Source organism: Pieris napi, chromosome 13 (assembly GCF_905475465.1).
Source record: "Pieris napi chromosome 13, ilPieNapi1.2, whole genome shotgun sequence".
Taxonomy (NCBI): Eukaryota; Metazoa; Arthropoda; class Insecta; order Lepidoptera; family Pieridae; genus Pieris; species Pieris napi.
In genome coordinates, this window is record NC_062246.1 from 11,243,274 (window position 1) to 11,259,592 (window position 16,319).

General features: G+C 36.5%; 2 protein-coding genes across 5 annotated transcripts in view; one reads left to right on the forward strand and one right to left on the reverse strand.

Annotated features, from left to right (window-relative positions):
- The window catches only part of LOC125054988 (GTPase-activating protein CdGAPr), a 71,825-nt gene that overhangs the window by 5,930 nt on the left and 49,576 nt on the right, over positions 1-16,319 (reverse strand). For all 4 annotated transcript variants that reach the window (XM_047657145.1, XM_047657143.1, XM_047657146.1 and 1 more), the window contains 15 exons: positions 15,826-15,917; positions 15,566-15,623; positions 9,119-9,245; positions 8,534-8,712; positions 7,513-7,708; positions 6,117-6,245; positions 5,365-5,515; positions 5,026-5,115; positions 4,659-4,750; positions 4,147-4,285; positions 3,370-3,430; positions 3,102-3,214; positions 2,082-2,197; positions 1,196-1,325; positions 323-429 (listed from right to left, as the gene is read on the reverse strand). In XM_047657145.1, coding sequence (XP_047513101.1) covers positions 323-429; positions 1,196-1,325; positions 2,082-2,197; positions 3,102-3,214; positions 3,370-3,430; positions 4,147-4,285; positions 4,659-4,750; positions 5,026-5,115; positions 5,365-5,515; positions 6,117-6,245; positions 7,513-7,708; positions 8,534-8,712; positions 9,119-9,245; positions 15,566-15,623; positions 15,826-15,917 — 1,780 coding nt within the window. The remainder of the gene's footprint in view (positions 1-322; positions 430-1,195; positions 1,326-2,081; positions 2,198-3,101; positions 3,215-3,369; positions 3,431-4,146; positions 4,286-4,658; positions 4,751-5,025; positions 5,116-5,364; positions 5,516-6,116; positions 6,246-7,512; positions 7,709-8,533; positions 8,713-9,118; positions 9,246-15,565; positions 15,624-15,825; positions 15,918-16,319) is intronic.
- Positions 12,134-14,482, forward strand: LOC125054989. The gene has a single exon (XM_047657147.1). The coding sequence runs from the start codon at positions 12,134-12,136 to the stop codon at positions 14,462-14,464; it is 2,331 nt and encodes a 776-aa protein (XP_047513103.1). The 3' UTR covers positions 14,465-14,482.

Here is a 16,319-nt window from a genome sequence, read left to right on the forward strand (position 1 = left end):
TTTGGTTCTAACTTTAATTTATTACTAATTAGCAATACAAAGACACACACTCATACAGAGATACTAAAAAACATTTTTCTGAATGTATTTTGTGATCATTATTTTGCTTTACAGGAAAATAGGTAGTCAGGCATTGGTGACTGACACACGCCGGCGACTTTTTGTGTCTAAGAGATATCGGTTTTCTCACGAGGTTTGTCTTCACCGTACACCAGTCTTAAATGCGTACATATCCATCCATTGGTCCAGGGTTCGAATCTATGACGGCACTGCTTTAGTAACATACTATACTGTCAGAATAAATAACAATATTAAAATATACCTTTCCAAAGTGTCAGTGGGATGTACTTCAGCGCGTAACAACCTCCTTGGACTTGGCTCGTTACTCGCGGGATTCGAATCCACAGGCGAAGAACAGGCCGAGTCATCCTGGAAATGTTTTTAAGTAAAGATAATTTGACACGAAAATAAATATCTATGGCAGAATTCCATGCCATTAAGCATAATTGTGGAATCTAATCTTTAGATTTATTTGCCACCCAGTAACCCAAGTACTCCCGTCGATTACCGTCAAATTGGGTTTACACTGATGAAAAGAGACAGTGAATTCTTCAGCGAAACGCGAATAGAAATCCTAAGAATATGACAAACGAATCTTAAACTGAAACTTATCAAACTCAAAGTAACTTTAATTACACTTATGAACGTCAACAGAAAAGATGTTAAATTGATTCTTAATTTACATTTATTACCAGTTTGCAAGTCAAGGAAGTAGAGAGGCAGGAAGAACTGGCAAGAAACTCTCCGCTGTTTTGAGTCATACAAATTGTTTGAACTGGAGCAAATCAATACCAAGGATTAGGATCATTTAAATAATCGTCCATTTTATAAAAAGCTTTATTGATTTATTTACGTTTAACGAGAATTTTGAATTTATTCAGCGATTATTCATTTAATTTTTTTGGAAGACTGACTTTATTAAGCAGTAACAAATTAGCTTTTTCTTTAAAATATTAAGTTGTTTGTTTTAAGTTTAATTTCAGTTTCCTTTTTTTAAATCTATTAATGTACTTAAGTTTTCTGTTTCATATATTTTGTTTATGTAATCTGTTTTGGCTTTGTATATTGTCTAAGTGTTTTCTTTTGTTATATGGATGTGTAGCTGTTAGATTACTTATAAATTAACATAAAATACCTGTGCCTGCTGTCCCGTATCGTCCTCCTCGCTGAACATATGTCTGTCCCTCTCCTGCGGCGAAAGGCGTAAACGCATTCCCGCTAACTCAGCCTGCCACGGCTCAAAGTACGAATCGCAGGAGGACGACCTGAAAGTGAAATTCATAAATACTATTATTTATCGGAATTAATTATGACTTTGTTTGACTTTTTACTGTATAGAAAATTATTTAAACGGCGACTGTACGCGTGAGTACAGAAGCTTTGAGTTCAGAAAATCGTCATAGACATAGAATAGTGACGGATCTGACAAATAGTAAACTTTACAGGGCAGCTATTTCAAAATAATATAATCATGTCAGTTTTTGTCATATCTTTTTTAATTCATATTCTGTAATTATGAAAATTGGCATACAAGCAAACAAAAGGGTTTGTTTTGAAACAAAATAAAAATAATAACATTGAATTACACAGTTTTCTAGAAAAATCACATGTTTCTATCAAATCCGTTACTTTACCGACTGCTTAATTAGAAATTTAAAACACATGGATTTTTTTTATGTATCCTTAATATTTAGTCAATTCCAAATATGATAAAAAGTAGGTTTTGATTTATTTTTAAATCCGACAATGTTCTACGATCATGACGAAATTATTACCAGAGTCCAGATATTTTGGAGGATTTGATCGTCCACTTTGTATAGTTTGTTTGTATGTACAAAAGACTTTCTGTCAATTCAATAAATATAAATAGTAATGTAATGATTTTGCATAACATATATATACGTCTTATTTTTTTGTAACGATCGAATTAAGCCTTTTTTTATCCTTAACGGAAATAGATTTTAAATGGAAATGGTCACGTGACCAAGCGTTATTTAAAAATAACGTCTAATGAGTTTTACCTAGTGTGATGTTTGAGGGGCGCGGCTGCTTTAATCGCTAAAGGTGCCAAGGTATCGCTCTCTGACACTAAAGACTCGCAAGACTTTGCCGGTCGAAGAGTAATTGCCACAATTTCCTGGAAATTTAAAAATTTAAGTTAAACTTCTTTTGGCGCGTTAGGGTAAAATGATGAGAGTAAATTTTACGATGCGCGCGCACACCGTCATAAAAAACCGACACCCTGAAGCTAGCCTTAGCTATAGTCAACATTTTAGTTTTTTCTACAAACGTAGAATAAAATTTTTGAAAAGATTTTTATCTTGTTCCGCCAAAGAAGTATAACTTCTAACGGGTGTAGATGCGTACACACACGTGTGTTCTATATTTAAATTGTGTACGAGCCAGGGCTATACATTTAGATCGCTCTGGCTTTCTTAGTTTTATAAGCGTGGCGAATTCCTAAATCGTTACGCCCCGAAACCATAGCTATATTCTTATATATGCTTATATTCTATTGTTGTACGCAAATGGTTAATATTGAGTAAAACTAAAATCCTCTATTATTTAAAGCTCCCCGATGATTCAGGAACCATATAAATTAAATATCTGCATAGTAAAAACAATTTGACAGAAAAAGACAAAGAACAATTTCGTAAGGTTTTTTGCTTTAAGAAGTTTATTTACCCGTCTTTCTTTGTATATACAATTCTACTGTACGTGTGTATGTCACTGAACTCCTCTTAAACGGTTGGACCAATTTGAATGATTTTTTGTATGCGTTTGGGTGGAACCCTGGATGGTTTAGATTCACAAATAAGCCCGACAGATGGCGCTGCAGTCGGTACTTTAATACTTTGTTTAATTTCCTAATTGCTTGAAATATCATGCAGCGTCTGTCGGGTCCGCTAGTGTATTCATAAATATCTTAACTAAATCTCAATTAATGCTTAAATTGTTATACATATATATATATTTTTTTCTTTTGAATGCGTTGTTTATTATTTGGATATCTAAACATGTCTAGTAATAAGCTTACTCACAGGCGGAGGGGGCGTGGCAGGTGGTGGCCTGTGGGGCCTGGGGCGATGCAGCTTGCTCCTGCTGAAGAGGCCACGCCAGCCTGACACTGAGCGCTTTAGGGCTCGCTTTGCACCTGGAACATGAAGTGTTGGTCAACTTTCTGTAGACCTAAAGAATCTTGCAACGATACTGCTGACGACAACTATCAATTTTTTTTTGGAAAGTTTTTAAAGCAATATTGCTGGTTGGAATAATTCAGATTTTATATTCATAATTGTTTTTATTCACCTGGTGCTGGTAAATCCAATACAGTGTGGTACTGAGGTAGATTATTTGGTCCGGAGCCAACCTGAAAAATAATTTCATATTATTAAACCGTATAAATATTCGATATATAAAATGTATGTTTGATTTTTGAAGTGAAATTTCTTTAGACGCATGAAGGTTAATTTTTACGCAAACTTCACGAAGATATGCAGCGTTTTTGTTGAAGAAAAGGGAGAGAGCGATTGAGAGTGTGAGAATAACGAATTACTTATAGAAATTCTATTTTTAAAATTAAAATTTCGATCGAAGAAATAAATAAATTTATATTTGTATTAATTTTCGACACTTTATAACTTTAATGACAATTAAGTTCATTACCTTCTCCATCTAAGTCTCGGAAATCTAAAGTTTTAGATTTGTATAAATATGAACAAGAGTTAAAAATAGTTTGCCAAAGAAGTTTCACTTCTGACATATTGTGTACTTTGTACGCACGCACTTTTTTTATAGAACGAGCAAGGGGCAAACGAGCTTACGGGACGTCCAAAAAGGCCAATCATCACAGCCCATGGACACTCATTTTAGTAAGTGTGTTGGCGGCCTTTGAGGGACAAGTATGATTTCTTTGAAATCTCATGTTATTAATAGTGTGATCAACATCCAACAAGAAGAAAAATAAATCTTAGTATTGTACTCGTAAAAAGTTCTTCATAACCTTGTAGAATAGCCCTTATATAATGCTTTCCAACAATTAATTGCAAATATCCAGGGTAAAGATAAATTTATATAAAAACCAACCTCAATATACTTCGGTTTCAAATGACCAGCGGGTTTGAGGTGAGTGGTTGCAGCTGCCGCGATAGCACCCGAAGGGGGAGGGTATTCGAGAATCTCACTGCCGATACACACTTGGCCGCGACGGCGGGCTTCTTCCAGACTGGAATACCAAGTATTTATTATAATAGTTAACCCAAAGTGGAAATATTACATATTCCTAGACACATTTTAACTTATAAAGAACTACTAACAGTTATCTGCAAGGCAATTTATGTACCTATAGTTTCAATTAAATCTATATACATATATAAAAATTTTATGTTGCTTCAAAAACTCAAAAAGTTCTGTACCGATCAAGCTGAAATTTATCATGATATATAATACGCATCAAGGATTATTTTTATCTATGTTTTTCCACAAGTATTGCAAAATTAAAATGTATTCTTTGTTTTATTTCTCAACCATTCAATCACAATGTGCCACAGCGAAGCGGCTGGGTACAGCGAGTAAAATTATAAATGTATGTTCCTTACCTCAATAATTTTGTTGGTGGATGCAACGGTAAGCTCTTCGGTCTCCTGCCTGCTTCTAGCCCTCGCAGCTCCACTTGACACTCGATGCGATCCTGAAAAGTTTTATTTTATATAAAACATCTAACCATATATAATTAACCAAATTCACAAATAGCCAAATATAATTAATTCTTAGTCTTCAATTATTTTATTCATACAAAGTGTAGATTAGAAGAGACAGTTTTTCTGTCAGATATATTTTTAAAAGAATTTTCTAAGTGATGGTCCTTCGAGCCGGATATTTTTTTGGGATTATCTTGGATTTAGTTCTGCCTGCCTGTAAGGATCTTAGGTGATCAATGATTTTGTTTTAATTTGAAACACTAACCTGTTCCAATGATTGTGGACCTGAGTCAGCTCCCTGCTCTTGCGCAAACAAATCTTCTGCGTAACAGATCAGGAATTCGGTTACAACGGCCTGAAAATGCATTTTTAGTATGAATATAACTATTAAATTGTATAGGAAGAAAGAAAGAAATCTAAAAAAGCTTTATTATTCGTATACACTAGGATTCCTTATCTCGTGAGCAGCTAGGCTCTTCCATTTAAGATGTGAATGGTACTTTTCAATGTTTTTATCTTTGATAGCGTAGTTGCTTTATAATCAGTTTAGTACTCAGGTATTTAGAAAGTCTAACCAAACTATTAAAAAGCATCGTCTGTATACCTGTACGGCAACTCCCTGCAAAGCGTGCTGCGGTTTAGGTGAAGAGAGCAAATTAGGAGCCCAAACGATCGCCATATTGCGAGCTGTCATTCCCGTTGACTCGCTCAACAATGACACACGGCGAAGGTGACGCATAAGATACGCTAGGGTCCTGAAATATTAACAATTAATAATTATTTCTATAAACCTATAACAATTATCATTTTCCTGTATGGCAAGGGCAAGGACGTTTGCAAGAATCGCTGTTCAGAAATTATTTTTAAATAAAAGGTTATTAGTGGATCTTTTCAATCTTATATTTAAAATTCTCGTGTCACAATGTTCGTTCCCATAGTTCTCCGAAACTCGACCGATTCTTATGAATTTTTTTATGCGTATTCAGTAAGTCTGATAATCAGACATCTATTTCTCATCCCCCTAAATGTTAAGGGTGGTCCCACCCCTAAATTTTTATTTTTCAGACATAACTTTTTGTTTTTATTTTTTATGATTCAGCATACAAAAATACATACAACCCTTAATCGTCACCCCTCTTCGATCAACCCCTATTTTTTATAGCCCGGCAAAACGACGTTTGCCGGGTCGGCTAGTGTTTTAATAAAATTTTCAAAGTAATCTTTTTAATTCTTTAAAAGATTTTTATAAGTAAAAATCTATTTTTAAAACACTTATTTTTTGTAGTATACATACAAAAAAAACGCTTACGGACATTTTTAATGAATTCACAAAATTTATAAGCAGATCAAACTCACCTATAGTGTGGTGGTGGTAGTTTAACAACGGTATCCCTCATGGCCTTCAACCGCTGCTCTTCAGGCACTTGGACCGCACTCACAAAACTATCGTACAACTGATACGTGCAGAGAGGGTTGGGCAACTCACTGGAATAACAAAATCACTTATTAATATAAAAACAAAATATGTTTATTATGGAACATAACATATAGGTATCACTTTAGCGGGCCATAGACAGACCGCATGTTGCAGTCAAGACCGACTGCAATACGCGGTCGCCGCACGGCGATCTGCAGTTTCCATACTAAATTCATATACGCAATACACGGACCACTCGAGCAGTTCCTGAGCATATTGCAAACGGTCTTGACTGCAACATGCGGTCCGTCTATGGCCCGCTTTATTCCACGTCATAAAATTATAAACTCATCGGCAAAGAAGACAGAGGGTGTAGGCCGAGAGAAAAAGGCGGCGTGAAAAATTCTCGGTACTCTTTTAAATGATCATACAAAATGACTATGGCAAACAACAATTATTTTAAAACAAATACGTAAGTATTTTTTTAAAATAGTTTAAAAAATAACACGTAAACTGCATAAGGTATACTTTAAACAACTTATTTACATATAGTATTGTTTTTGATTAACATAACCCTTACACATTTAAAGAAAAACGCTTTTTACCGGATTAAAGTTATGTATTATTATAAATTTACAACTATTTGACATAATTTTAAATTTATCCGACGTTTCGCGTGCTTTACAGCGTGCGTGGTCACGGTGACTGAAGACAAAAGATGTTGAATGTCAAAAAGTATCACAGCTGCAGAGAAAGTTGCATTATCTGTATTTATTTCCCCGGAGTTGGTATCGACTAAAAGATGGAGGGTTTTGGCAAAAATGGCTCACGGTGTCCTCTATTTTCGCGGATTGTTTTTCTTTTTGAAACAAAAAAACGGGAAAAAGCGTTTTTCTTTAAACTTATTTACATGTTTTTATTTCACAGTCCCTCCAACCTGCTCAAGTGACTAGTGACTAAACGTATGCCTGAAATCCGCGTGATATGAGGCGGACGATACAGTGTTTCGCGGAACAAAAATTAAGTAAACGACAAATGCTTTTTATATAACTCATAAAATATACAATATTTTATAAAATCACTACGATTTATAACTTTTTGTACGGAGAAGTCAAACGGTTTATCGAAAAATACTATCTACTTACTGTCTTTGACCAACGAAGTGTGACACAAATATATGTTAATAATTTTACCGTCGTAAAATAGTAGAACTTGTCTGCACACATTCGTGTAAACAACAATGTCTACCGTGTAAACTACAACGTGTAGCGAGTAAACTGCCAATCCTATTAGATATGACCAAATCGACTTTATAAAAAATAAAATACGTCTTACCGAAAATAGCACTTCAATAAACTAGCCAAAGCATGCGGATCCCGCTGTAAGGGCGCGGTCAGATCGGGCGGATGTCCCGCGTCGAAAGAGGCACGTAAACGCTGAGTCAGCGCAGCCCCACCCGACAAACGGTAAATGCCGTCCACTGCCCCACGACGCTCTATCGCTCTCGAACATTCCACTAGGACCATTGGCACTGGGGATTTAAAGTTCCCTTAAGTCACAAAAACTCTTGGTTACAATCAGTGGCGTAACTATACCATCTGGGGCCCGTGGGAATTCTTTTGATGGGGCCCTATCAGTAAAAATCGTCACGTTGTATTCAGTTTAATTTTAATAAACTTCGGGATGTTCAGAGTACTCAATTATACGTTGTATATGTCCCACTAATGGCCATAGGCCTCTCTTAGGCGAGAGGGAATGGTCTGTAGTCCCCACGCTAGCCCAATGCGTATTGGAGACTTTACATTCATCAATAGAACATAATATCTCTTGAGCAAGGGCCCTCTTGGGTCGGGGGCCCGTGGCATATTGCCAGCCCTGCCACCCTATTGTTACGCCATTGGTATTGGTTAGATTAGTGAAAACTTATTAAGAAAAATTTAGTTTCAAAATAACTTGAAAGTCGAACCTTAAACTATGAACGGCTTTAAAATCAAATAAGCATAAGGTATATTTGTTGTACCTATTACTTCAACGTTTACTTAAAAGGGTCTTACACATTTCAATGCACACTTATAATGAATAAATTTTTTTTTAATGATTTTCTATAAAATACAAGCACTATAGGTTCCCACCTTTTTTGGGGAAAGAGGAGGGGGGTATAAATTGCAGTAAATCTGCTTACGTAATACTTGAACCGACACTATGTCACAATATGATGTATGTAAAACAAAATGTGGTGTTGTTACTAAGCATTGCTTATAACCGTTTTGCGCAAAGTAAACTTCATAATCTACTAAAAAAAGAAATATTTTAACAGAAATATTATATATATATATAAGTATTTCAAACAACTCACCATCATGACCGCAATTCAACAAATGCTCTCCCAAATCGCACCCAAACACCCTCTCCCTCAAAATCCCTTGCTGTTTGAGGCTCCGTCTCGATGGTCTCGAGAGGATGAAGCTTCGGAACAGTGATATCAACTTTCCATGCTTGCGGAGCACCGGTTTTATTGGGGCCACTGCTACAGACCTGCGGAAATGTTACCAGTATGTAGACAAAATTTATATTAAACCAGCTGACCCTGCAAACGTTTCTATTGCCATGTATATTATTTCTAGGAAAAAAATTTTTACTTTAAAAAATAACTATCTACAATAATAAAAAACTAGGTGTTGATCGTAGAGGAGTGAAAATTAGGGGTGGTATGTATTTTTATATTCAAAAAAATTCAATTAAAAATTGTTGGAGTGGACACCCCTTATCACTTGAAGGTTTTAAACATAGACAGTAGCCGATGCTAAGATTTACTAAATAAAAGGATTTTAATATAAATATGTCGAAAAAGTAGATATACCATAGAAATTACTTGGTAAGATACAAAATTCATCCCGATTCGCTGAGCCGTTTTAGCATCTGACATCTATATATTTCTTACCCAACGATAGGCGGCGGTTGTGTCATATGTCTTGGCACTTTATCTCCAATGACAGCAACACAGTGGTGGGGGAAGAAACCCACTCGGAAACCACGTTTACCACGCCACCAGGTCGATTCTTGGGGACCTGAAAATACTTCTTGTTATTAGTTCGCCAGTGACTCAACGGAGTAAGACACGTCACATTTTTATTTACTTAGTAGCTCAGTCGGAAATTATTAAGACACACACAAATCTTTCATAAAGACAAAATAATACAGACAATTTATATTCAAAAATATATCTAACTAGAGAATATAAACATGGGGGCCTCATAGCCTAGCGGTATTATTAAGTGGCAGCTAGGTGAGGGGTACCGGGTTCAATTCCCGGTTCGAGGGCAAGTTTTAATTTAAATTTGTTCTCGGCCTTTGGGAGGGTTGTGCGGTACCGGGCGAGTGTCTAAACCGTACATGGAGGACACGGTCGAATTTCTAAAAGACAAGCACGAATTATAAAAAATCCTATACTTGACGCTGGCTAATTCAAAAATCGTGCCAGAGCGATAAAAAAAAACATATAAATGTACAGTAAATAACTACTTATAACGAACTCATTTAGGTTTTGAAGTCAATTAAAAAAAAGTCATATAGTCAATTTACAAATATATCACTGAATAGAATAATAGTATTATTATGTCATAAGCAACTTTATTATAAAAACTAGTTCTAGATTAACGCACCCAATTATATTTTGACTAGATAATTCAAAACACACGTAAATTTAACAATAATTAGAAAACTGTTGCACTAAGCTGCGATATGCCAACACAAATGCGTTTATGGTTCAAAGGATAATTATACATCAATTCAGAATTCCCCAGGATATTATTATTTTTCCTCATGTGTATGATTATTTGTTACTTGTCGGTTATTGGGTTGAGGGTCAGTAGGATTACTTCCGGTTTTAGATTATAGTTCTAAATTCAAAGTTGTTAACTATTATTGATGTGCCTCCGGAAAACATACAGCATTGTATAATGAAGAAGCAATGTATACTTAGCCTTGAAGTGCGATACACACCGAGTGAAACAGTTCCGCTTAGATAGAATAGATGGCGCTGTAATCGCCTCAACTTCATACTTATCTTTACCAGCTAGGACGTAGTCATTTCCACAGTCATAGCGTTGTGTACTTTCGCCGCGTGCGGTCGAAACCGAATCGACTCAATATTAACAGTAAATCGGTGCATAGTCATCTTAAAACCTTATAGATTTTCTAAGTGTTAATAAATTACTAGCAAACCGCATTATATATACATCACACGTGCGTTATGGAATCCGCGCCGACTCACGATGCCGATGAGGCCGCCGCCGGGGCCGATCAGGCAGGTAGTCTAAAAAGTGTCGAGCAAGGTCAAAAAGATGACAAAGAGGACTCCACGTGCACCAGCAGCGAGTCTGATAGCGACTCGGAGCGCGAGGAACCACCACGAAAGAAAAGGAAACGAGTACCACAGGTAACGGTCGATCCCCGGATCGACGCGTTATATAATCAGGTGAGTTTCCTCACAAATTTTATAATGCATCAACAATATGTACCCAATGCCAGTGCGTCCAATGACGACCCACTTTTGGGTACCCACCAACCTACCAACTACGATAGCGATTTTTTAATTAATCCGTCAACCGAAAATTCGAAATCTCTGGACTTGGGGGTAGGTAGCACAAATATTGATGATAAAAAAATTATTAAAACGGCCGATGAAAAACGATTACGTCAGCTCATAAAACTCCAAAATTTCAATACTCCCACGTGGCAACATATTAGATACAAAAAAGCCCTGGTAGATATGCTGGCGTCTCCAGGCTTTTGTAACCTGAAAATTAACGATGAAATATGTTGTCTAAGCAAAGGAAAAGATTTCTTAGCCTCAACAGAGGAAATTATGGCTGCGACCACCCACGCGATCATATGTCAAAGGGAATTACTACAATCTGGATTACAAAAAATCATAGACTGGGCTCATAATAACCCAACGGAATTAAAACCCGATAATCTTTTCACAAAAATATCCGATATTTTTGGTAGTGAATCACCTTCTCTCAAATTGCATGAACAAACCCTGCAAATTGTATGCGGAAAACGAGCGGAATGTATAGAAACTAGGCGTAAAAGATTAATAAGTGAGATTTCGGACACAACTATTCAAACTGCGCTTAGTAACATACCTCCTAGCGAGGAATTTTTGTTCGACAAAAATAAGCTCGCGTCCCTAATACAATCCCTCGGTGGGCCGCGATTCTGGCTATCCCCGCCGCAACCTTCAAGAGTAAGAGAGCTTTTTAAACCTAGATACAAAGAATCGTCAGCATCTACATCCAAATATAGACACCAGGCACAAAATGTGAAAAATAATTTTCGTGATACCCACAAAAAACAACAAACGAAGCGAACATTTAACAGAAAAATCGATAGTCATAAACAACTTAAGAACTACCCGCTTTCTAACAAAGACGGAAAAAAATGACTATCCAACACAATTCAAGGGAGGTTGCTTAACATTTTTCAAAAAACGTTGGCAGGCACTGGGTGCCAACAAATTTATAATATCCGCAATTACAGGATTCCGCATACCTCTGTACAAGAAACCTCCTTTGTTAATGCCAACAAATCGAATCATAAGTCAATACGCAACCGAACCGTCACCTGCGACATCCCAAGTAATCAAAGAACTCTTGAATCAAGGTATCCTACAAACAGTTCTCAACAAAACTCCCAGTTTTATATCCAAAATGTTTCTTCGGAAGAAAAGCGACGGCTCGATGCGTCCGATTGTAGATTTGCGAGAACTAAACCGATTCGTGAAGACAAAACATTTTCGTTTGATCTCCCACGGCTCAGTCCCAGACTTTCTTCAACCAGGGGACTGGATGATAAAAATAGATTTATCACAAGCCTATTTCCATCTACCGGCAGCGAGATCGCACCGACCTTTTTTAAGGATCAGCTACAAAGGGCAGTTATACGAAATGACATGCCTTCCTTTTGGGCTAGCGTCAGCACCACACCTTTTCTCTGCAGTTTCATGTTGGGTCGCGGAGACCTTACGTGCGAAGGGATGTCGAGTGCTAGTCTTCCTAGACGACTACCTTCTGGTCAACCAAGACCACTCCAAGTTAAGTGCTCAGGCCTCGGAGGCCGTGAGACACTTGGAACACCTGGGTTGGAAAATCAATTACCAAAAATCCGTATTGGTACCAACCCAAAATTTAGAATACCTTGGAATTCGCTGGAATACAACGGACAATGTGATGTCGCTACCCAAGGTAAAAATACAGCGCATAAACCATACAGTAGAACGGACGCTGTCAAAAAAACGCATCAACCTCCGCGAGTTACAAAGTCTGCTAGGGCAACTAAACTTCGCAAACTTTGTCGTGCCCCGCGGGAGGCTTCATTGTCGCCAGGTACAGATTTTTCTGCGACACTTCAACAAGATGCGACCTCGTCGATGTCAACTGCTGCCTCAGATTGTAGTGCAGGAACTGATGTGGTGGCTCGGAGCTACTCATCAGACGACACCTATACACAAAGAACCTGCAACCCACTTCCTAGCGACGGACGCTTCGGATTGGGGTTGGGGGGCACATCTAGACGGGAACCTTATGTCAGGAAAATGGTCATACCAACAGAAAAGGTGGCACTGCAACAAAAAGGAACTATATGCAGTGATAGCCGCAATAAAAATAAATGTAAAAATATTACAAAACACACACGTATTAATACAATCGGACAACCGAACTCTGATTGCATACATTCAAAAAGAAGGTGGAACGAAATCGATAGGGTTACTGACACTAACCTTCAAATTATTGCACCTGACGGACAAATTCAACATAACTCTGTCGGCACATTACCTACCAGGGAGATACAACATCATAGCGGACAGATTATCAAGGGGAAAAAAGCCTGCGGAATGGCACCTTCTTCCTCAAGCAACAGCCGAGATCTTTCGGAAGTGGGGACATCCGGAGATAGACCTATTTGCAACAAAGGAGACTGCAGTAGTAAGAAACTACGTATCAATAAATTGCAGAGATCGATCCGCAAATTACATAGATGCCTTCAGCAGAACATGGCATTATCGTCTAGCATGGGTGTTCCCCCCTCCAAGTCTGTTACCCAGAGTTTTAGCACACCTGAACCGGGCGACGGGAACCTATCTGATAGTTGCTCCAGATTGGCCGCGAGGTTTCTGGCTTCAGGACCTGAAATCCAGATCTCTAGATCACCCCCACGAAATTCAACACCTATCGGAGACACTCATAGATATGACAACTGCACTGCCTCCTCCACAAATACAAACATTGACCCTAAAAGTTTGGAAAATTGGGGGTGGGGTGCCCAAATAAAAGACTGGTCCAAACAGGAAAAAGATCTACTTTTGAAGAGTTGGCGTCACTCCACCTTGTCCACCTATTTACCCGCAATCAAAAGATGGCTCTCATGGTGTGACAACTCTCAAGTGAACCCAAAATCCCCTCAACCAGCCGATATTGCAAAATTTTTAATGTCTCTTTTTCTAAAAGAAAATTTATCCTATGCAACCATCCTTGTTCACAAATCGGCTATTTTAACTTTTTGCGGTCCCCATGTAGAACAACAAACATTTTCAAATTTTATTATTAAACACACCCTTAGGGCAATAGGAGTAGCTAAACCAAAAGTCGTGAAATCATCCGTCACGTGGGACCCGCGGATAGTACTAGACTGGCTTTCTTCCAACCCTCCTAAGGACACTTTATTCGATACGGCTCGCAGAACAGCCACAGTATTGCTTTTAGCATCGGGCCGTAGGGTTCACGATTTAACTTTATTAAAAATTACTGACGAGCATTTCGTGGATGATGGTGATAACATTTATTTAACACCGACATTCGGATCTAAGACAGACACACACTCAAGACGCCAGTCAACATGGAAGCTTTCTAAACACCATGATAAAAACATATGCCCTGTCACTTTAGTTAGACTCCAAATAGCTATGAGTAATACAAGAAGATCTCAAGTAAAAAATTTAAACAATATTTTTATATCCATTAACAACAAAATAAAAGCTGCTTCGCGAACCATAATCGGAAATTGGGTGCGCACGGTTCTCAAAGATAGTGGAATCTATGCATCTCCAGGGAGTTGTAGGGCAGCAGTAGCTTCTTTGGGTTGGGTCGAAAATCAACCAATAGATGATATTTTAGCACGGGGTAATTGGAAATCTTCAAATACATTTTTTAATCATTACTGCCGCGAGATAGACTCTCGTAAAGAAAAATGCAGCTCTTTCTTTAATACATTTGCACCATCGTAATTATAGAAACAGTAATACCTTGTTGTGATTATAGGAAGTTTATATTATAATGTTAATTGTAAATCTCAATCAAAATAGTTATATTCATACCGTAATCAAGAGTAATAATCGTATTTATGCTTTGATTAAGAATATTGGCAAGTAAATAAAATAGTTATATAAACAATAACGTCTTTAGCTAAAGCCTGACTTTCACTCTTCATAATCATCATAGCGTTGTGTTTTATACTGTACTTTATACATCCACCAGCAGATAACAAACACGTCTTCATTATACAATGCTGTATGTTTTCCGGAGGCACATCAATATGACGGTTTTACATAAAAATAAAACCGATATTATGTGCCGAGAAGGAAAACATACAGCATTGTAGGAAGCTCTTCCTGGTGAAGACTCTATGACTGTGGAAATGACTACGTCCTAGCTGGTAAAGATAAGTATGAAGTTGAGGCGATTACAGCGCCATCTATTCTATCTAAGCGGAACTGTTTCACTCGGTGTGTATCGCACTTCAAGGCTAAGTATACATTGCTTCTTCATTATACAATGCTGTATGTTTTCCTTCTCGGCACATAATATCGGTTTTATTTTTATGTAAAACCGTCATATTAATATTTGGTAATGTTTATGCAAAATTCTAACATTTAGGAAATGTTTGTATTTTTTTTTAGTTAATTTCTTTGCAACAAAGTTGGCTGTTTGATAATTGTTTTTTTAAGTAGTGTATAGTAATATTATATTATTACTAGATGACCCGGCAAACGTCGTTTGGCCATGGCACATTTTATTTCAAGGAAACATTTTTTTAGTTGAATTGCAATAACTATTTACTACAGTAAAAAATTGGGGTTGATCATAGAGGGGTGAAAATTAGGGGGTGTATGTATTTTTGTATGCTGTATCATAAAAAAATAAAAATAACATTTAGGAGTGGGACCACCCTTAACTTCTCAGACTTACTAAATATACATTAAAAATTTCATAAGAATTGGTCGAGCCGTATAGGAACGAACATTGTGACACGAGAATTTTATATATTAGATAATAAATATTAAAAATTTAAAAGGCATTTAAAAGAATCATAAAAAATTCTCACTCACCAGGCATATCTATAATGGAGATCATATCACCCACTTCAAAACTTATTTCATCTCGAGCCTGAAAAAAATAGTATATGTATTAGAAACATATTATCTTATAAAACTGTTTCTCTTTATTATAAAGTATTTTAAATATAAATTATAAAAATTATGACAATAACTAATACTACATAACCAAACATTAATTTTTAAAACAACATATATAATTTAAGGGTTGGAACAATAATATGTATGTTAATTTATATATATTAAATTTCTACCTGTGAGACATATTTCCTGACTGAATAAGCAGCTGCCACAGCGGGTGTATTTATTGAGTTTGAGTCTTCATTGGACACAAGGAGCTTGTGACCTGTGATACATATTCAATAGAAAATAAATAAAATTTTTGATTATATGATTACTGCAATTAATCAAAAAAGTATATCACGCCTGCAATATATGAGTAATGAGTATAGTATAAAAAAATAATTATTCTAAAAGCTATGTCTGATAAAAACTACATTTCTTAATAAAATAACATTATTTCACTGACGCATTGTTTGACTGTATGTTAATTATTTCTTTTCATACACAGAATAACGTAAAATCTATAGTTGCAATAATTGTAAATATGTGAACACCATCTATCTACAGAATAATTTAGTTATCTGCTGCATTATTTTTTATAACACCATGCACCTATTTTATTTTAGTATAGTAGTTTTTTTTTGTTCTGGGTACATACAATTATCAATTCAATGTATACAAAATA